Source organism: Plectropomus leopardus, chromosome 3, assembly GCF_026936395.1.
Source record: "Plectropomus leopardus strain MGB_pleo_1.0 chromosome 3, ASM2693639v1, whole genome shotgun sequence".
In the NCBI taxonomy this organism is placed as follows: Eukaryota; Metazoa; Chordata; class Actinopteri; order Perciformes; family Serranidae; genus Plectropomus; species Plectropomus leopardus.
In genome coordinates, this window is record NC_142178.1 from 29,384,425 (window position 1) to 29,407,144 (window position 22,720).

Consider the following 22,720-nt stretch of genomic DNA (forward strand, 5'->3'; position numbering starts at 1 on the left):
CTAGATGCTGATGCTGTTGTGTTACACATCACACCTTTATTACTTCTAGCACACTGGCATGCTATCTAAAATCACAAAAAGGGGCAGCCTTATGCCAGCGAAGCTTGGTTCTTTACAAAAAGGAAAGGCAGCATATTACAGGGTCTTTGTAGTGGCAGTATTGCGTGATCTCTGCATAAAACGGGCTAATGTGACCTCAGATTGCTGGAGGTAATAAGATTTTTCAAGACAATGTGTGAGGTGCAGGGATGATATCTCAGAGGTGCTCATTCATCTAAATGCATGATTTCAATAGGTGGGGAGCATCCAGACGGCAGATTCAAGTTCCTCTCCTGCCCGTCACTGCAGAGCAGCTGAGGTCAATAATGTAGAGCAGAGTGGAATGTCTGGCCCTAAACCTCAGCTCGCAAAGCATGTTGAGTGGAGATGTGTGTGTGCACGTGTGTGTGTACGTGTGTGTGTGGAGGTTAGTGCTTGCAGATGGATAGGGAGTAACAAATGGGAAGGCTTACAGAGGAATCTGGAACGTACACATAAATGTGCGTGTTTGTTCTGCGTGTATTGATGTACTACTAACAAACTCTCTGGCACAGTGTGTGTTGTGGTTCATCATGTAGTCGTTTTTATTTCACTGGGGATCAAAATAAAAAATGAAAGTTCTGATTAATCACATATTTTTAATCACATCTGTGTGTCTTTAATGAGCCTTAGTGTCCATTTGTGTGTGTCGGTGCTGGCGTCACACTTCAGGGATCGAACAGTGAGTTGAGAGGGCGGTCAGTGGGTTTCTATAAATCAGATTAGGGACCTGTTGTAAATGATGGTGTTCTGTGAAAGCACAGACCACAGCCAGCAGGGCGGAGGGAGGTAAGCCCGTGTTGAACCTTGGAGTGCGAGACGTCACCCTGCCGAGCACACAATGAGGTCACTCTGCCGTCAGTGGCCAAGTAGCCAATCAACACCCCCAGAGAGGTCAAGACACCCCGACCTGGCTTTGTGTCACAGCACGGGGGAGTCAAAAAGAGATGTGCTGCAATTAAATTTAAGTCCTGAGCCCGCCGTTATTTTATTGTCAGGATCACGGGATCCCCTCCCCGTCTTCTTTCTGAAGCGTAACTTAAAAGGCAAAGAAGCCTGTGTCAGCAAATGGGCCGCAGAGTATACGACTGCTCTCTCCATTAGCAAATTACATCCGGCGAGAACATAAATCCTATGTGATCGCTCTTTGTTTTTGTCCTTTGCCAGCGCCACTAAATCAAACTGTATCTCAAGTGTCGGCGCAGAGCTGTAAAACCTCACTCACACGTTTCTTATCGCTAGCTCAGCAATGCATTATCAGGCAGGGACAGTGGTGCCTCCATTCACAAAGGAAAAAACGGGGGAAATGGGGACGAGAGCAGAGTGGGAAGGATAAAAAAGGTAGAAAAAGTGAAAGTTGGCATGGGTCGAATATTAGCTGCTAGAACTTTCAGGATGAAATACACAGAGTCTTTCTTGTGGTTGTCTTAACTTTCTGGCACTCACATTATTCCCCATAGAAAACCCTAGCCATCTGGTGTGCCGAGCAATTAAATACAAACACAAACCGCGGCTGTGAACGCTCAGGAGGTAGAGCTGCCGTCTACTAATCAGAAGATCAGTGGATTGATCCCTGGCCGCTGCAGTCTACATGTTAAAGTTTCCTTGGGCAAGAAAATGGACCCCACATTGTGAGTGTGAAGGTTTACAGCTTCCAATGTGCAGGTGGCACCTTGTATATTAGCCAGTGTATGAATGTATATGTGATTGGGTGAATGGTGCTTGTGTTGTAAAGCGTTGTGAGTGGTCGCAAACACTTGAAAAGCACTAAATAAGTGCATTTACTGTACCTGCACACAGTGGTTTGAAGCATAGTTGAACCGAGAACAGAGAAAAACAGCAGACAGTAATTGGTCAGACAGTAATACAGACAGAAAGTGAAGAGTGGTCATGAATGAAAAAGCTGGAAAATCCACAAAAGTCTGACATCACTTCAGTCAGCAGTAGCTGCAATTTTTTTTTGTGGAGAGACTATTTTCGCTGGTGGAAAAAGAGCTACTGGCCCGGGAGCCGTTAGCTTGTTTGCAACGGAGCCAGTAATACTCGCTGCCATGTGAAACTCCTCTGTCCTCAGGTTCTCTAAAGTCCTCTGTAACCTCACGTGTGGCTTTGTCAGCATTTCACATTTCGTTCAACTGACAAATCATAACAGTCACACGGCAGGGTTTTAAATTCTCTGAGCTAAACTGGGGCTGTCTTACTGAATATGCTCAAAGCAATATCCTCTGAAACAAAAGGTCCAAAACTTAAATGAACTCCAGTATACACAGCGTGCAAAGTTGTCATCCAACCAATCTTCATATATTTTGACCACCTGTGGGCCAGATGCCAGTGATGAAACACCAAGCGATTTATTTTACATGCAGAGCAGCTGCCTCTGATTTTAGAATATGTGCCTTTCAACTATAAACATGCAGAAACTGGTAACTGCATTAAACTGTCTATGTGCAGATTTGGCCAAATGATTTTTTTTGGTCACCTGTATTGACATTAACAATGTAGCAATGCTAACGCGACAGGCAAAGTGATCAACTGTAAACACTGCAGGTTAGCTATGCTCTGCAAATGCCTCAATGGTCAGTATGTTTGCACTGACATTCAATAGATGTAACTTTGGTATGCAAGAAATGATGATGCCAATGCTTGCAGTGAATGACTGCGAGCAAAACCATATAAATTGTTGTTTTTTTTTCTTGATCTGGCTATCAAAAGGACTGAATACAGGTACGTTTGATTGGAGAAGTTTTGATATTATTACTGGGTTATATCAGTCGATACCTTAAAGGTATTGCGTACCAATACCATGCCTTAAAGTTCATGTACCTGTTATTGGAATTGGATTTAATGGAACGTATTTCACGTGTTGCCGTTGCCTGAAGCAACACACACACCCCAACGCAGCCCTCTGTGTGGTATTAAACAGGCTGATTTTGTCTCAATGATTAATTGATCTCTTTTATTTTTGTGTCATGCACACAATGTGCCCAACCCTCATAGGTTTGTAAGACTGCAAAATTACAGTTGCAGCAATATAATAATTCACTACATTTCATTTCATCACAAAGATTACAGATTATTTTAAAGCTCAGTCTTAAACAAATAATCTGCCCTCTTTCCCAAGCTTGAGCAAGGACATTTGCTACAAAAAGGGTTCCCTTCCTGAAGCACAACTCAAGTTTTTCATATCCATCCATCCAAAAGAAATCAGCATAAATCAATCAGTGTCTGCTAAGCCTGGAGTTTTCAGGGTCCCTGAAATTCTGGGGCCCTGGGCCAGTTGCTGCTCGCCTCATTTGGAAATCCAGTCATGCAAGGTGGTGATTTTTTAAAAGAAAGTGATATGTTTAAGTGTGTACAAATGCGGCCTAAAAAATCAAAGCCCACACACACTGCACAAAAGAAAAAAGATTACAGATAAGAAATATATCTTACATATCTTAAATACAGTAACACCAAAATGTGAAAAAGTAACACTACCCTTTAAAGATAAAAAGCTAAGTGTTTTTTGGGTTGTTTTTTTTTAAAGAGTGCTGGAATTCAAGAACATGGCCTCCAAAAGTGTTTCATGCCCTCATTCTCTGGTGGCGACAACTAGCCGGGTGACTCATCCGTGCTGTGTAGAGGTTGAGGTCTGTGTGATTAAAACCAGTCCACAGATTGGGCTGCTGTCCCACTTTCACACTTTCCATTCTGGCCAAGCCTCACTGTTCGGGGAGACATATCTAGTTTAGTAAGATTCCTGCAGACCTGCGAGACACTGTTCCCTCAACCTGCCATATGCTTCATACAGTATGCTTCGATTCAAATCTCTTAATAATGATAACGGCAACTTACTTAGACTTGTGACAAAAAGTTTGTTAGTTTAAATTCCTAAATCAGCTGTGTGGGGGGAGTGAATGAGTAATGTTCCCCTGTCTGCTGCTATTCTTCCCCACAAAACCAAATAGGATTAACGACATAGGTATGTGGCCATGTGTGTAACTTACACTGCATCAACTACCTGAGGCTGTTGACTCTATAGGAATATTTCCTGTCAGTCAGTGTGTGTTTTAGAAGGAGCAGGGGCCCACGGTGTTTTTACACCAAAGTATTTCTCTCCTCTACAGTATAAGTTACTGCATGCTCTTTAGTAGAGGCACATAGCATTCGACCTGAGTCTGCCCTGTATTCAGTCTCCTCTGATTAATCACTGATGCCCGCTGGTCTGAGGGCAGGTGGTAACACAAGCCACTCCAGCCAGACTACACTAAGATAATGAGAAACAAAGCGTGTTTTAAAGGTTTTACAGACGCTGCACAGGTCCAGGAACAGCTTCCATAAACAAATTATAACTACAAGGCGTCTGTTTGAAGCCCTGACTAAGCCTGGAACCAGACAGGTGCCTGACAGACAGTCTGAGAAAAGTTTGAATTAGAAAGTGCCGACTCGCCCCCGAGTGAAGTGGCAGTTTTCTCAGACATAGACTCATGTCTCTCTTTCAGCATTAAAGCAATAATGACTTGACAAAACCGCAGCTAACTTGCCAAACACTAAAGTTAAAAGCCTATGAGAACATTTTCATGTTTGTCTGGGGTTTTTTTTTTTGTTTTTTAAGGGAGAATTACAAGCGAAATGCTAAAGTCATTAACAGCATTTTAAACCTAGAGGGGGCTTGCTTTAATTAAGAAGCAACACAGTTATACAATCATTTATGTTCACATGGCTCAGTGGTCGTCAAGGTTGTTGCGTTTGTGCTGTGAGAGCCGAGTAGCCTTAATTATCCAAATCTGTTTAATGCAGTCCAATTATTTTGCTGTGCCATGTAACCTGAAGAGCGTTCCAAGTTGATGGAGTGAGATTTTAGATTTTACTGTCAGAACTGACTCATGGCCACCCAATATGCTGCTCCCGGTACATACCCAAGGCCAGTTGTTGTTGGCTGGCTGGTGAGGATGTAAATAAGCTTATTTACCATGTGGCTGCATAATATGTGCGAGTACAGAGGAGTGGGTCCATGTGAGGGGCTCAGCAGTGGTGCTGTATATTTGTGTCTCACAGATTGTAGGAAAGGTGTGTACTGAATGTGTGGGTGAATCTCCGGCACTTGATAATTGTCTTGTTTTGACTATTAGCTTAACTTTTATAACAGAAAATCACATTTTCAGGATTCCTTCAGCTAAAGGCAGGTTAGATTTATGACTTAATCACTTGGAATGAAATTTTAGACCAACTACAAAACCCAACTACAAAAAATCTTTTGAAAGATTGATTAAAGTGATTTTGATAATATTTAAGGGCATTATTTTTAGATGAATGAATTACATGTATTTTAAGACTATTAAAGAATCCACAGGAAGCCTGATTTTCATTACATTACATAGAATAATATTTTATGTTGCATTTTCATAGTGAAAAGATTTAGCTTATAACGTAGCAAAAGTTAGGTCACATAATGACACCTGAGGCAGCTCTATTCAGAGATGAAAGTATGAGATGTGGTTTAAAACGCAGAAATAACTAATAAGTGGACCTTTAAGTTGAGATTGTTTTGCCACACATCATCTTTCCAAGACATCTGTGCACTATATGTGTATGTGTCCATATGCATGAGCTGCTTATCTACCCTATATGAAGAGAGAAAATGACTCAGGGTCTGAATTCTTGTGGGTACATGTGTGGGTTTGTACTGAAGTGTGCATGTGCAGGCCCCCTTCATGTGGTATATATATGCATTTTCCGTAACCGTGTAATGTGTGTGTGTGAGTGTGCAGACTGTCTCCATGTTCACCTCTGCTCTGCTGGCGGTTGACTATACCCCCCAGGGTCCAGCGGCGGTCCAGCCTCTTCAGATGCGCCTTGCGTCTTTTAGTAACTGATGATGATGAGGAGCAACCAAGAAGGAAAACAAAGAAACAAATGTGGAGTTAGTGTAAGAAGCGTAAGTTAGCAATGCTAACAAAGGCAAAAAAGTTGTTGTTAGTAGCATAAAGATAGTTTCCATGGAATATTGGCAAATAAACAATGTCTTCATGTAAAGTCTGAAGCCAGCAGATCATCTTCTGCAACAACTAGCTGGGTTTGTAACTATTTTACCTAAAGATGTGCTAAACGCAAAGTTAGCTGCTGTTCAATGAAAACAACCAAACATTTTTTGCATTTGAATATTACATGCAATTTCCACTACGGAGAGGGTGTGTGCCTAGGTCACAACTTTTAATTCCTGACGTATGGCGTGAATGGAGTCACAAGCAAAAATCCCCTTTCTATCCTTTCTATCTCCTTTTTATTTTGTATGAATTATAGATAACCACCACATGTTACACTGTTTCATTATTTATTGGCACATGTTCAGTGTACCATTTGGTGCATGTTTGTTATGTTATGTATATTATTTAATAAGATATGATGTTTGATTTTATGTTTAGGGAGCTTTTTACGTCTGACTTGTACAACAAACAATATAAGACAACCTGTACTTTGAGCTACAAGTTATTCAGGTAAATTTTTATGTCTTGTGTAGTTTTTAGGGGTCTCATGAACATGGAACCAAAACAAAAATTCCCTAGACATACAACCCATGTTCAAATGAAGTGTGGTGTTTTCGTTGCAACGCTGTAGTTGGTGTGCAGCCTGAGCATAATGTTCTGTAAGAATCCATTTATATATATCTATCTATAATCTATAACTGTGTCTAAAAGCATTACATGCTTAAAATAATCAACTGTGAAGTAAGACAAATCACAGATCATATCGATATTAACTAGGGCTGGCAAATGATTAATTTTTTTAATCGCAGAATTTCAAAAGTTAATTGTAATTAATTGTATTTTTTATCAAGTTCTGATTGCATTATTTTGCATTTCAAAACAGCTTTTTCTTACCACATTGTCTTGATCAGGAATCAAACGAAAGAAAAAAAAAATTGCATGAAGTGTGCATGTCTGTAAAGGGGAGACTCATGGGTATCCAAAGAACCCATTTTCATTCAGATAAGTTGAGGTCAAAGGTTGAGGGACCCCTGTGAAATGGTCATGCTGTTTTTCCAAATTTTAGACTAAATTTGAAGCATTATTTCAACCCCAGTATCCCCCAGTATCTGGTATCATATAATACCAATATCATCACTCTAGCTTTAAAACTCAGCCTGCTACGGCTTCAGCAAAGAATTGACATGAATTTAAAAAAATAATGCATGGACATGCTAATATTAACTGATGAAGTTTACATACGCTTTGCTGCTGTCTGCTGAACTCTTGAACTCTTTCACGACTTATTAGTTCAAAGTCTGTATGATAAAGCATCAGTCATAACATGATGAGTCATAATCCTATCTTAGTGCACTGTCTGAGGCCACATGAAGAGCAAACACATTAATGAGGGGAAGGATAGATGGAAACAGCACTTATCTACTATCTATCTTCCTACTGTGGTAATCGAATTCCTTCTCCATCTTCTGTCCTCTCTTCACCCTCTTGTCTCTCCAACTCTCTTCCTGCTCGACATCTGCCCTCTCTCTCTTTGTGTGCTTCTGCTACTTGTCATTTCCTCTCCCTTTTGATTCCTGTCTGCCTCCCATCCATCCCGCTGAGCACCACCCTACTCCTGTTGACCTCCTAATTGAAATATCAGCTAAGGGAAGGCACAAAGGGAAATGTTATTTCTAGGTAATTTCAGCAGGGCCGGGCTGTGCCTGTCGGTTCCTCTCCAGTGAGCTGAGCTGTCAGTGGAATTAGGTTACAGACCACGCAGAGATAATGAGATGTAAGGGACGACAGGAAACGGGAAGTGGGAGATCAGAAATAAGAAGTGACGATGTGTGCAAACACAAAGACACCAGGCCTAATTGGAAAATTGGAGCCACTGACAGAGGATGGGTAACTGCAGGGGAAAGTGTGTGTGCGTGCGTGCGTGTGTGTGTGGTTACGTATGTGTAGGTGTGAGCTCAGGCACTTTTCATAAATTCACTTGAGTGCATTGGTTAACAGAGGAGGAAGATGGTGAGAAAACCAAATACGATAAGAGTGTGTCACATAATGCCAAATCAAACCCACAGGCTTTAAGGATAATTCTAGTTTATTATAACTTGGGTCTTATTTTGGTGGATGTGGCCATGCTTCCGTTCTTTAAAAAGCCCATTTTACTCATCAAGTTAATTGCTTTGATGTGGTAAAACTTAGATGTTCACGTTCACTTTATTTCCACCTCTAAATAAAGTCCTCTTATAGAGATAGTTCACCCAAAAATGAAAATTCAACCATTATCTACTGACCCTCATGCTGATGGAAAGTCAGTTTAAGATTTATAGTCCACAAAACACTGCTGCAGATTTATAGTGTACTCATCTCCAAAACAATTGAAGCAAATGGTGCCCAAGATTCAAATGTTAAAACAAAAAATACATAAAAAAAACACAGAATGTCTCCATACTGCTCATCCAAAGTAATCCAAGTGTTCCAAAGCCCCAATGTGCCAAGCTGTTTTGAAAAACATCATGTTTTTAGCCTTGTTGTAGCCCTTAGCTGTAAGTGTGGGAGCCACGTTTACGTATGCACGCTCGCACAAAACCAATGACAGCTCACGGTATCTGCACCTGCAGTAGTGTTTACATGCTTCCTAGAAGCCTCACCCACATACAGAGAGAGACTTGTGGAGTTAGCAGTAAACAACAAGTCTATTTGTTGGATTTTAAAATACTGTGTGTTAACACGGCTCCCTCACTAAGAGCTACAGGCTACAAGGTTAAAATCATGGCACCAGTAGCATTTTTAAAATAAACTTGGCATGTCGGGGCTTCAGGACAATTGGAATTACTTTGGACGAGCAGTACAGAGACATTTTGAGGTTTTCTTTATGCATTTATTTTAGGTCTGAAACCTGCTTTGGCTTTGAGTGCAATACTTTTTTAACCATGAACCTCCAGCAGTATTTGTGGACTATAAAACTTAACCTGACTTTCCATCAGCATGAGGGTGAGTAGATAATGACCAAATGACCATTTGTACATCAGTTACTCACCTCATTTTACCCTGATTTCGGGAAGAATTTCTTTGTTTTTTCTTGATGAATAATAGCAAAACTATATCAAAACACCCAGTCATGAACTCTCACACAACTCATTCAGTGTAATCCAATCTAGCACTTATAATGCAGGAAATTCCTGCACATATTTATAGTGATGTATGCTTCATCTGACTTTTGTCCTGGACAACACACCCGGTGCTCTCTGTCTTTCTACGAGCCCCCTCTGCTGTTGCAGCATCTCTCACTACCATATACACACAGGTTTCAATCATGTGAAGGCAAGCAAGGATTGAAGGTATGCAAGCATGTCAGCCTGTTAGTGAATCACATAAGGACAACAGCAGTGCCAATGACTTCATCGTTATCAACGTTAATCCCTTGGGCTCCTCAAACACGTAACAGTATCATTGCAATGGCAAAGCAGAAGTCCAAAGACAACTGTCTCTGAATATATTCGTGGCTCATACTTAACAACGGTGAAATCAGCTGCTCGGTTTATAACATGTACGGTGCCATACATTTTGTTGGGGCTTTATCAAAAAACGCCTGCTGCTTTGACACATAAACATGAGGTGATCTTCCATTGTTGTAACTAAACATAGCCATGTCCCTGTTCCATTGTGTGATGCTGCTTGTTGGGATTGCCTTATATCAGAAGAAAATAGAAAAAACACTGAAAATTTCTCTTGCATTTGCTGTTTCTTTCAGTGATATGCTGACAAACGGCATTCAAGTAGTCGCCCTATAGATCACACTTTATAAAACGGCCGTAACTTGAATTAATGTTATTTTAACTGACAGAAACGATGGCAAAGCTACAAAAATATGACCAATGTTGTAATAAAGTCAAATTATCCTGTAAAGCGATGAATGAAGTCATCCCAATTTAATATTCTATAACACACTAAATTAAATCTAAGTACAAGACAAATTAAAAACCCATTAAAACATCTAATCCACAGGCAACCGACACTTCACATCTATTACGCTGTGATTTCACCTCCAGGATACAGGACTGTAAGAGATTCCACTGTTGCAGGCACTGACAACATCTATTAAGTGTGTGTGAGTATGTGCAAGAGGAAAAAAAAAATCCAAGAAACGAATGAGAGCAGCAAATAACAGTTACTGTGGCAGCTGTGTAGAAGCTGTCATCGTTCGAGCACAGCGTGTTTGTGTGTGTGTCTTGCAGAATGTGCACAGTTCAGTGAAGCATGGAGGTTTTCATGTCTTAACGAGACACAGAAAATGTCTGTTCGATAATCCAGTGGCACAAAACAACATAATAAACTATTGCACCATTTCATGATAACACACCACTGCAGGTAAACTGTGTGCATGTGTGTGCTGCATGCATTTCTAAGCATGCATATGAGCATACTTGTGCTTTATTTATCTCTGTAGGATTCCCCTGGTGTAAAAGCAGCAAGGGGCTTATGACACACTGATGAAATCCTCCATCCCAGCAGTCAGACTAAACATTAGGAAGGAAAGGGTCACAACAAAACGAGACTCCTGCAAGAGTTGCAGCCTCCCGAGGGAGTTGAAAGGAATTTTCTGTGGTGCCAAAATATTGCGAACCCTTTGGCTGCAGTCTGGTACCATTTCACCATGGAGCTGCGACTGTGGTCTTCAAGGTTCCTAATGTGTGACTGGAAATGTGTTTGCGAGTATTTGTTTAGCGCTAAATCTCTGTAAGCTGCTTTTGGTCTAAGATTGAGATGTGAGCACAGAAAAAAAAAAAAAAAATCGCCCACCAAAAACCATTATGGAGAAATCATGGTCTGTTTCATGCAGACGTTTCTCCAATAACGAGTCTGCCAGAATGACGTTTATGTCTTTCTTGTGTTTTATGAATCTAATAATGCTGCGTCTGTGCATGTGCATGTGCCTGCGCTAACCTTCCCCAGTCCTGGAAGTGCCCAGATCCAAATCGTCTCGGGTTACATTCTGGGAGTCCAGGTATGTGGCCGGCACCCAGCCCTGCTCCTCTGCTGTGCTGACAAACCACCAACCTAGAGAGAGAGAGGAGAGAGATGGGAAAAGACAGAAAATTTATTAGTATTATTAACAATACTGAAAGGTGACAGTGAGCATCATTCCCATGTGATGATTTACACCCAACAATGGAAACTGCACATTGTTGTTGCTCATCTCTGAAATGTTGCAAAATGTACTGTGACTGTGCATGAGCCAGTATTTACACTACAGCAGATTCAGGCTGCGTATGCATGGTAGAAGTGTTTTCATTCGATATCTTGGTCTTGTCTGTATCAGCGGGACAGACAAAGATCTGAGGCGGACTCACAATGGCTGGACGTTTCACCTACTTGGAAAGCTCTCATCATTACTAAACCAGACACTGAAAGTAAGGACAGACAGTAGAGGGAGGAAAGCGCTGATCTTCAAGCAACAGATCAACTCAGGTTTAAAAAGTACCTGTTGCATGAAGAAGTTGCCTCACTTTTTTACTATTGCTCAATATGAAATGTGATGTACAGCTGCTGTTTTGGTCAGACCAAACACCTTAAAAAATAAAACTCTAAAGTCACACTAACAGCACTGTGTGGTTGTACTTGAGTGAAGATCAGCATACTGTAGCAACAAGCAAACAAAACTTTATATATACAGCTCATTTCATTCCAGGTGGAAGCACAATGTGCTGATAAAGTGTGAGGTAAAAGTTGCAGGCACAAAACAAAGCCAGCAACCGACCATAAAACTGAATCAAATCTATATAAAATTGGAATATAACCTAATAAAACAATAATAATAAGATGGAGAATAAACCAATAAAAGATACAGTCATGCGAGTCAGAACTGACAAAAAAATGTTAAAATTAAATAAAACAGTAATATTAACAGTAAACCATTAAAAGAGAATAATACATATGAAATAAATTAAATAAAACAACTAAAAACAGATTAGAATAAATAAATGTTAGGTTAATAAATAAACAGACCAGTAAAAGATGTAAAATAAGATAAAATATTAGTCAAACCAACAAACCAATAAAAGAAATTAAAAAGTAAAACAAAATAAAATGATGGTTAAAATAGTCAAAGCAGACCATAGGAATAAGGAACATGCGGCTTAAAGAACAGGCTTGCAATAATAATATTAATATTGCAATGTTTACAACCATTTAAGATGAATGAACTTTGTGCGAGCATGATTACAGTTTTGTATTTCATTCGTTTTTCTTTTGTTTTTAATTGTTGCTTTCAATTCAGTTCACTTTTAATCTCCAGAGTCAGTTTACTGGTTTCAGTTTAGTTTTGAAATTTTAAAAATGTTACGTTTCAGCTTAGTTTTCATTAGTTTGAGTATTAGTTTTTTTATTATAATGTGGGACAGGGGCACTTCATGACAGTGATTGACTCACAGTCATGTCATGTAATGCCTCCTGATGCTTGTTGTGTTGACAGATTTGACCAGATTGACAAAGACAAAAACCTACATATTTCTTATATATTCATTTTATTTCAGTTAGTTTTCTAAGTGAACAACATACTTTCAATTAGAACAAATATTTCTAAATGGGGGGGAAATAAACTGTTGCAAAGAAAATTATTTAGGGTCTTCCAGTTAAGGATCACCGCGAAAAGCTGTACTGTGTGTGTTTTTATATGAATTTATTTGAATATATATATATATATATAAGTTATTGATTATTTGAAATGTATTTGCTGGTCTTGAAGACATTGGTGCTTTGTTGGAGGTGACCTGATTGTGTTCACACTCACTTCATTGATTGCACCTGTGACAATTATCCAGAGCTGCTCTGATTGCCTGCAGCTGACAGTGTCTGAGAATCACCCTCCACCACCTTCACCCAGCCAAAGTAGTTTCCCAGTCTTTGTTGTATCTGCATTTCCTTTTCCATCATATTCTGCTTAAATCTGCATAGCTTGTGACTTTTTAGTGACTCTCAATTTCCCCCATTGGGTGCAGCAGAGCAAAGACAGTGACAGGTTAACCTGCACTTGACCCACGCATACGCAGTCTTATTGATATCAAACACAACTTGTGGGGACAGCCTTCCCTGCTTTCTTTTTATAGCCACTGGATAAAAACTAGATTATAGAAAAGTGTCTATCCTGCAGCCAATGTGCCAGTCAAAATGTGAGACACTGTCTCAAGATGTGGCACGCAAGACAAAATACAAAAGTGCTTTACAGTCCCACATAAACACTTGGTCACACTAGTCTTAAGGGAATCTCAAAAAGCTGGAAAGGTTTCCAATCATGACTGAATAAAACATCATGGTATCACATGACATTACGCTTTGTCTGAATTTAACTTAACTCTTCATCCATACACTGACCAAAGTTGTGAAGCGGAGATCACACTTTGAGTATTACTGACAAATGAGATGTTTGTGGTCACGTGTGCGTTATTCTGTTACAGCGTTCACTGAGCTGACTTGACACAATGACAAAAAACACTTGTCACTTTGGGCGGCAACCAAAATGTAAAAGAACCAGCAGGCATGTCATTTACATTTGGGATTGTGTCAATGGTGCTTAAGAAGTTGAACATGTCACTGAAATGGGGTGATGTGACTTTTTATTGTCGTTGCTTCAGCTTCTGGCAAGAAACTGCAGCATGACACATTCTTCCATTACTGTACAGTGCAAGCTGGCATGACAGCTGACTAAGTCTGAGTAAAAAGTGACATTATGTATCACAGCATTTTACTTTTTAGTTGATAAAAGACATATTTCTACACAACAGACTGTGGCTCTTCTAATAATAACTGTTGCGTACTTTATATTTGCACTTTAATCTGGCAACCCTCTGGTCTTAAACATTAACTGTGGACATCTTATATATATGTATGTATGATTGACTATGTAAGTACATTGGAAGTGACAGAATTTGACAGATGGGTGGTGAAAGAAAGAAAAGTAAAAAGAAAATGGCAACAAACTTTTTTTTTCCTTTTACAAAATGAGTCCAACAATTACCTCATCACTGCTCCAATGTATTTACAGCCATATGGCTCACGCTCTAATGTGGTTGGAGAAGCCTGGGTGAATCAACTCCATCACGCCCTTTTCATTACCCGGCACGACACCAATCACATTAACACATATTTTGAATGATGTGGAAAATATGCCTGTAAAAGAGCTGTATCATAGGGAAAGTAACGGTAATGTTAACAAGGGGAATTTGTTCTACTATATAAAGCAGCTTACAGTATGAATATGGTCGCAGGTAAAACTGAGATTTACTAAATCTAACTTACTTGTGGTAAAAGTACAAATATCAAGAAAAAAAATCAGAAAAATCTGCTGATCAGCTTTGCATTCTATTTATATATAAAACACATCTTGGTAAACTTCCTGGGTATCTTGCATATCTTTTAAACTATAAATAAACATCTCGCATGTCTCTCATGTTTTGTCCATGTAATGTGCTTTTGTTGTTTTTAAATGTGATGTAATCAGGGTGCCCCTTTAAAAGAGCGCTTGCTCTAAATAGCCTTCCCTGTTAAAATAATGGTCAAATAAGCTAAACGCATGGTAATTACTTAATTGTACAACGGATCATCAAAATTGTTGCTAATCATTTTCATGTTAATCCACCTTTTCCCTGAGCTTTCTTCTCTCCTTTTACAAGTAATCTAGTTTACAGGTAATGTGAGTGTATTTAAGAGCATTTGCAACATTCCTCCTACAAAAGTGGTGCTAAGCTTCATTTATCGCAGACTATAACAACAACCACACTAACAGGCATTAATATATTACTGGGTTGACACCTAATAGACCTCAGCAGAGGAGGCAGCAGAGCAGCCCCCTGCATTTGGCCTCATCTCTCCTTATAACCATATAAGCACACTGAGGCCTGAACCACCCCGACTTTGACAGCTTATGTGCTGCATAAAAACACCCTCCTCCAACACACACACACACACACACACACACACACACACACAAAAACTCATACTGAAATACTGTCTGCCCTGAATTTCCCCACAGCGGGTCATGTCTCGTAGTCAACACAGGAGTTAATTCAACCTGAGGGCCTACAGACACACAGGGGGTTATGCACAGTAGCTGCAGTGTAGCTCCTCCAGCCTGAGCTTCCTCACAGTCACACTGTGGATGCTCTCTGCCCGCCTGTCGACTGCTGCAGAGACGTTACAGTGCAGTTTGGCTTCAGGAGGTCAGCGTAGTTCATTTTGACCTGTCAGAGTCAATTTAGGACCCCATTTGGCCTTGACTGGTGGAGGTAGTGGTCTCATATGAAATTGCGTTTGACACCATGGCAGTTATACTATGCTAATTAAATCTTACACCATACCTCCTACTTTAAAAAGCCCAGTGTTATTATGAATAGTGCTCGCCACAGTGTTAGGACTTGTAAACTCAGGAGGGGCTGTCAGGATTTTTCTGTAGGGGGCTCCTCTGCTGGGTAAAGGTTACAGAAGAGGCCAGACAATTTAAATTATGAATTTCACTCTGATTTTCTTTTGTATGTGTTCATGTATGATCTGTTCAAACAGCCCTGAGTGCTTCAGCGTGGAGTTTGTCTTTTGTATTCCTGGAGGTTTTAATTTAATTTCTGCTTTGCTGCAGTGTAAGAGGTCTGACTAGCAGTAAGAATAGCTTGCTCCATGTGAAACACATTAGGGCTTTCATAGGCTGATTCATTGCAACTACTTAAAAAGCTAAAAGAGAATTGGAGCCACCTGTACGGAGGAGAGCAGGAGTTTTCCACAGAGATAAATGCAGGAGTTCTTCCTCTCTTTAGCCCACCTGACATGCGGTAGAAAAACAAAATAATAATTCTCCTGCACTAATAGAGGATTAAGGTGACTGTTTGCCATCAGTAGTGTCGAATGTGAGACCCCCCAGCTGCTGAACACCTTCGGTAAGCACGCTGATAGAAGTGAGTGTTTATGGAGGAATCCTAAAGTGGCAAAACTGAAAAGGTCTGATAATTTGGAGACAGTATTCTTTCACTCCACCATGCAAAAATCAGGAATGATGTGACTTCATTCATGCGTGCTGGTTAGAATCACAGCTGCAGCACTGTCCACAATAAAGACATTTTTTATTGATGCCAGAGTTACTTTAGTTCAAATGTCTGTAATTAAAAACATGAATGGCTATATCTGGACCAGCAAATAATAATTGATTCAATTTTTTAAAGTTGTACATGACTGGAGACAGAAAGACTGTACAAGGTTACACTGGCCAGCAGGATTCATAGTTAATTATAAAACTTCTAGACGTTTGGGGAAAAATTACAGATTTGTCATTTTGCTTTTGCTGCTTCTGTTTCACAATAGTCCTCTGACAACGTCTTCAGTTGCTGACACAAGGCATTTTATTTCAAAACATTTGCAGAGCGTGTTGTCAACAATGCAGGAGCTTGCACAACTTCATAAATGACTTCATAAATTTGGAAATATGGTACTCGTAGCAGCAGGCAGCGACACAGCAGCGACATTGCAACAATGCTGCATGTGTGAACACCACAAGCATGAAACATGCAGCAGTTCGGCAAGGCTGCCGTCACACACTGCTGATGCGTGCTGTGTGAAATGGGCCTAAAAATGTCAGGCTAAGCCAATCAGAGGCTACATTTCCATGGTGACGCTGTCCTGATATCAGCTTCAACCACCATACAAGTACAATGCAAAGTTGAGGTGATGAGGTAACCAGTGGGATACACACATGCACTTACACATGGCTGGACAAGTTTACAACAACAAACCACAGAGAAGCTCTGACTGCAACACACACAAGTTAGCGTGACTTCATATTCTGCTCAGGACACCGTTAATCCGCTATATCTTTACACAGCAAACAGTGGTTTACTACGTTATTAATACCCTGAATGTCACACACAGAACGTTTAAATCATGCTCTGCAATACAATCAGATTTTCAGGGAAAAAATACGTTATACAGAGATGGCAGGACCAGTTGTGCAAATGGCCAAGTGATCTACTGTATATCACTTGGCCGTCACCAGGCTGGCAGATATTTTATTGTTTTTCTGTCTTCTTTACATATGCACACCAACACAAACCATCCCAAAGGCCAGAAACAGTCAAGCAGCCTCTCTCTCTTACTCACACACACCAAGCTTCAGACTCCATCGTGTGCACACATGTTAGGCAAAGTTTTGACAGGGCCCAGTTCCCCTATAAATCCAGCTCTGGAGAAAGTGGGCACAGTAAAAGCAGATAAATGAGGACCAGAAAGAGAGCTGGACCCCCTCAGATATATATATATATACACACACACACACACACACACACACACACACACACACACACGCGCGCACACACACACACACACACACACACACACACACACACACACACACACACACACACACACACACACCCCTCTCAGACTGTAGACAAAGGATAAGAAAAACAAAATGAAGATGCAGATGTGGTATAAGAGACTGACCGAAAAAAGATAGAAAAGCATACACTCTCTCACTGTAAAAGCCAGTTGGAAGCTTGGCAAACCTGGTCCCTGAGAGAACTGGGCTGACCCTCATGTGTGGGAAGACTGTAGTCAGATTACAGCTTTCACAGAAAATCTGTCCCGTAGGAGGAGATCTGGGCCAAAGATTGGCAGCCAGATGGAGAAAAATTACTCAGAGTCAATTAAAGCAAAGCATAACTTGGCTCAGCATATGCGAGGAGTGATGCATAAAGCGACCGGCGCGGTTCTGTGAGGGCGTGGTTGGCCATATGACTGCAACAGTGAACATCACTTGCAAAGAGATTGACTATGGACACTAAACAATTTCTTCATTGTGGTCCCCGTGGTGGCAATGCCAAATGGCCTAGGGAAGCTTTACTGTCCAAAGAGTGCCTCCTTTAAAGCATACTGACCCGTTGGGGCAGTCTTCAGACTAATATAAGAGAAGTTAGTGAAAAAAACACACGATTTTTTCAATAAGACTACACTGCATTGAGTGGAGGTGCCAAAACAGAGGACTCTGGTAAATAAAAAAAAACCACACACAATAGTGATCAACTAAAACATTGCTTGTGGTTTAACTTTTGCAACACAGTGCAACATCATCCAGCAACTATCTTCACTCGCCAATCAAGTACATGCAAGTGTACATTCCTAGCTGGATCATATTTTACCATCTTACTAAAAGATGAATCAACATGCCAAAACCGACTCAATCTCTTGTATCCTTATCTCTACAAAAAGATTCTACATATGTGTTCGGAATCTGTAGGGACAAGATTTTTTTGTTTGTAGTCCATTTGTAGTCTGTAGTTTTGACTAACCTCATCTGAACGGCAAGTAAACAGTCCGTGTGAAGAGGCAGAACACGCTGGTTGAAATGCAATCTCAGAACACAACGCCTTTTGTGTATCGGAATTGATATTGATTAATGCAGATATCTGTTTGCACAGATTAGCCGCTATGACCAACACACAGAACAGGGAGTGTTGGCTCAGATATCTGCAGCCTACACTGGATCAACCCCAAATATTGGCCTCCACTTCCAGAGGCTTTGTGACCGAAAGCCAATGGGTTCTGAGACTAGCGATATCCAAACACTTACCAGAAATCAGACATGCATCCACCCAGAGGATGAATCCCTACATTTTTGGTGACAATGGGACTCTTAAAAAGGTCCACAAAAGCATGCACATCCAGACAATATAAACTAAATGCTGAACAGGAGAACATGTAGAAAATGTAGACAAGACAATTCACACATGAGTTAATGCCCTCATGACACATTAAAGTTAAGTTACAAAAACATTCATGGAGGCGTTAAGTAGTGTGCAGACTCTATCTTAAAGTCTTTGACACTGGCACTTTCCCATAGCACCAATATTAGGCCAAATGTTTTTTTGCACATTCATGCTTCCCAAAGGATCAACCCTTTCCATATTGGACCTGCTGTGAGTTCTTCTTGCATCACCCTCAGGAAAATATCACCACTCAAAGTTTGTCCCTTTATCTGACAGCACATTGCTGTTAACTTTGCTGATCATGCTCCCAATGGGATATACCCTTGAGAGCCAAGACAAGACTTACATTGTTAATTCCATTCCTTGCTGAAAGAAAAACAAAATCACTAGTGTGTTGTTAATTCTGCACATTCACTTCCAACATATGGATGAAAAACAAATGTATTATGCTATTCTTGTCTACTGTGGAGTTTGGTGTGGCTTCAAATAAAGCCAAACTGCACCCTAGAGGGGCCTTAAGTTGTGATCAAAGTCCTACTCAAATAGGAGAAAACATATCACTTTTCCTCTGAAACATGACAAATAACTGCACATGTAAATGTACACGGCCTGCCGTGGAAAAACAAGAGTCTCGCTGGCCAAAGCCAGTTGGTGGGGTGGATGGGTTCGGGAGCAGTGGCAGCTGTGAAAATGTGGAACAGGACAAATAAAAGGTGTTCAGGTAATGAAGTGCATACTGTAGAGCCATCTGTACATACAGCAGAACGAAGGGGTGGACCGTTATTTTAACAGGTTGAAATCATCATACCTTGTTATTGGTGGCTGGATCTGCTCTGTGTGTGTGTGTGTGTGTGTGTGTGTGTGTTTGAGTGAGTCACACCAATGAGCAAGTCCTCTTGATTTGAACCTGAGTTATACCACGTAATATTAGATAGGATGAGAACATGAGTGCTCATTTCCTTTTAGGTGCCAGGTCTTTTTATTGTCCAGGTGCCTGCTGAAGTGGAACCCGGCCTCCTTTTTTACCTAAAGCGCACACTAAAATAGAACAGGTCCAACAATCGTGTTGTTGTTCTTTCTAAATTGATCTACACGCTCCTGCTAGTTTGTCTGACATAACAGACCCAACTATTCTGGAGGATTTATGAGGCGCTCAACAACTAATGACTAATATCCAGAAAGGTTATGCAGCAGCACCTGCTGTCCCCCACACAAACACACACACAGCACAAAATATGAATATGTAAGACAGTAGAGGGGCTGTATTTGACATTTCTTACAGCGTTGAGCTCTAATTGGAGTTTCTAGCTACACCATGTCTTGGCAGACATAATTGGCTGCTTTCTACTGCAAAGGGAAAGTGGAGGTCACGGTGAATACAGCGGTAACAGTAACTGAGCAGAGCGAGATCATCATTGACCGTCACAGGCACTGGAGAAGTACATGCATGAAGTGATGCCGTATCCAAAAAATAATGGTAAAAAAAAGACAATAGCTGAGAAAAAAAAAGCAAAATATTGAGGGGAAGACAGAGATTATAAGAGTGGTATGGGGAAGACAAAAGAGGGAGAGCCAGCAGATGTTTGGCTGGAGCTTCAAAGCTGTAGTATTCCACACTAATCCCCCATCCAAAAACAACACCGCACACTTTCCTTTTGGTTCCTGCTTTTGGGATCGTCAGGAGGGTCAGCAGATAGCTTTGACAATGATGTCTGTGAGAAATGTGACGTTAAGGGGGGACCCACAAGGTCACTGTCATCTTGTGTCCTCCTCTCAGCTTCTAATTAGGAACAGATCCCCTGGAGAGCAGCAAGCACTGGAACGCTGAGCTGCTTTTCAGGGCAACGTATTGAATTGCCGTCTTATCTTTCTGCTGAGTAGGCAGAAAGCAAGATTCAAAGAGTATGTCTAAAATAGCAGCACAACAATTGTTGATGTCTAAAACCAGCTGTGAAACCAGCTACAGTATTATGTTTGGCACAGACTGCACCAACTCCAGTAACAGTATTACACTGCAGTGATGATTTTCTGACATAGATCTTCATCATCATTTCTTAAAAATATTCTTTTGATCTATGCAGCGGACAAATAAAGGATAGTAAAACCATAGTAAAGTGACTGATTCTCATTTCCAACTTATAAATCACAATCCTCTGCAATAACAACAGCTGACACTTAGGAAAGATGGTTGCCAAGCTGCAGACCATACTGACGGTACTGACCAACTGTGCAACTGGGAAACTGTGTTGTGCTTTGGGAAAAACGTCAGATGTCCATGGGTGTGTGCATTAAAAAGTAAAATAATGAGTCAAGTCAACTACGTCTCCCATTAAATGCAACTACTTTGCGTTCTCGGAAAGATGTTGTGAAATACATATTACTTAGCTTACCAATTCTCCTCTTTAACACGCCTTTGATCCATCAATGCCGACAACAAAATATGCTCTTTTTGAACCTTTTTTCATGTAGGAGTTGAGTTGTAAGGAATAAAGTATTGGGGGAAATCCACATTCCTTTCTGAAATTAAGTTTCTTGATTGCCAACAAAAATATTAAACAGTTAGCGAGTGACTAAAATATTTAAAAATGAATACCCTCAACTATTGTATGGTCAAATTATCCAGGAAACCTCATTGTTTCCTCTTGTATTAAGAAATGTTAAGGTCATCAAGATAACCTTTAAATTTCAACTTACCATGGGAAATATCCACACACACTGAGTTTGGAGTTTAGATACACTGAAACTTTTTTCTGCTGTTAAAAACTGTCACTATTGGAACCGACTAATAACTCCTCTTGTAAGACATATTAATAAAAGTTTGGATATTTCGGTGTACCACTATAAAACACTTCAAAGCTTGTCTTAAGTTAAAAATAGGACTTATGATGGGGCACAACATACCTTCCATGCTGTTTCTTCCTAGAAAGTCAGAGCTGATTTCAAGGTTCTGGTCTTTATTGACACTGTAAGATGAAGCATTACATCCCAGTTTGAAGCTCATGTTACCTGGTTGAAGTTTTCATAAAACGCAGGGGTCTTGTTACTGAGCCAGACTTGTTACATGTGAAAGGGGATAGCCGCTGGTGGGGCTGTCAATAAGCAGTGTTGACTGTACATCACGTTCTGAAGGATCAGGCTAAACCTCTGCATTCATACTCCATGTGGTGTGTGTGTGCTACCTTGTAGGTAAAATACTCTCCTCTGACACGCACCCCTCTGTGCTAACACTATCATCATATTCATAAAGAAGACAGAAATTTCAGTTTTTGTATATGTACACATGTCTTTGCTATGCTTATTGAAACATGCAGTTTATAACCTGAACCCCCTGAAGGTGGCTCCCTGGTGGGCTTAGCGTTGACTCCTCTGAGCCTCTGCTATCCCCAGATTGTCTGAGCTCAACTCTAAGGGAAGGGACTGAAGCAGTTGTGAACTGTTTTACTGCCTGAGGCTGCAGCTAGCTAACACTGCTAAGCTCGGGCGGAGTGAGAATGATACTAGACCATCTGTTGGCTTAAGACGTACCACCCTGATTGATGCTGGCTGTCTGTTTTATAGCCTGGAGGCAATGCTAATGCTTGCCTCTGGCCTCCCATGTGAACTCTGTCCAAAACAGTCTCTTCTGGTCCAGATAATTTAAGATGGCTCTCAGTACACCTTGATTAAACACATAGGCTACATCTGACAGCCTAAGGCGAATGGTATGTCAAGATAGCTTTTAGGCAAAACCTTTTAAAGCTCCCTTGAGAGAAGACTTTAAAATGGAAATGATGCATCATTACACATTTCGGCATTTCAGTCATTTTTATGGTCTTTGACAATCCGCTGAATATTATATATAATTTTTAAGTTAATAGTGTCTGAATACATACCAATGATGTTGATTTCATATCTTTAGTCAACATTATTGGATATATTTATTGTATCGGTTGTATTCTCAATTTG

The 22,720-nt window shown here is 40.5% G+C and overlaps 1 protein-coding gene across 9 annotated transcripts in view; it reads right to left on the reverse strand.

The window, feature by feature from the left end:
• sh3pxd2aa (SH3 and PX domains 2Aa) overlaps positions 1-22,720 on the reverse strand; it is a 133,321-nt gene that overhangs the window by 16,944 nt on the left and 93,657 nt on the right. For 6 of the 9 annotated variants that reach the window (XM_088075996.1, XM_042484768.2, XM_042484766.2 and 3 more), the window contains 2 exons: positions 10,980-11,093; positions 5,846-5,929 (listed from right to left, as the gene is read on the reverse strand). In XM_088075996.1, the coding sequence (XP_087932122.1) occupies positions 5,846-5,929; positions 10,980-11,093 (198 nt within the window). The remainder of the gene's footprint in view (positions 1-5,845; positions 5,930-10,979; positions 11,094-22,720) is intronic. The other 3 variants (XM_088075999.1, XM_088075998.1, XM_088075997.1) reach the window with 1 other exon arrangement.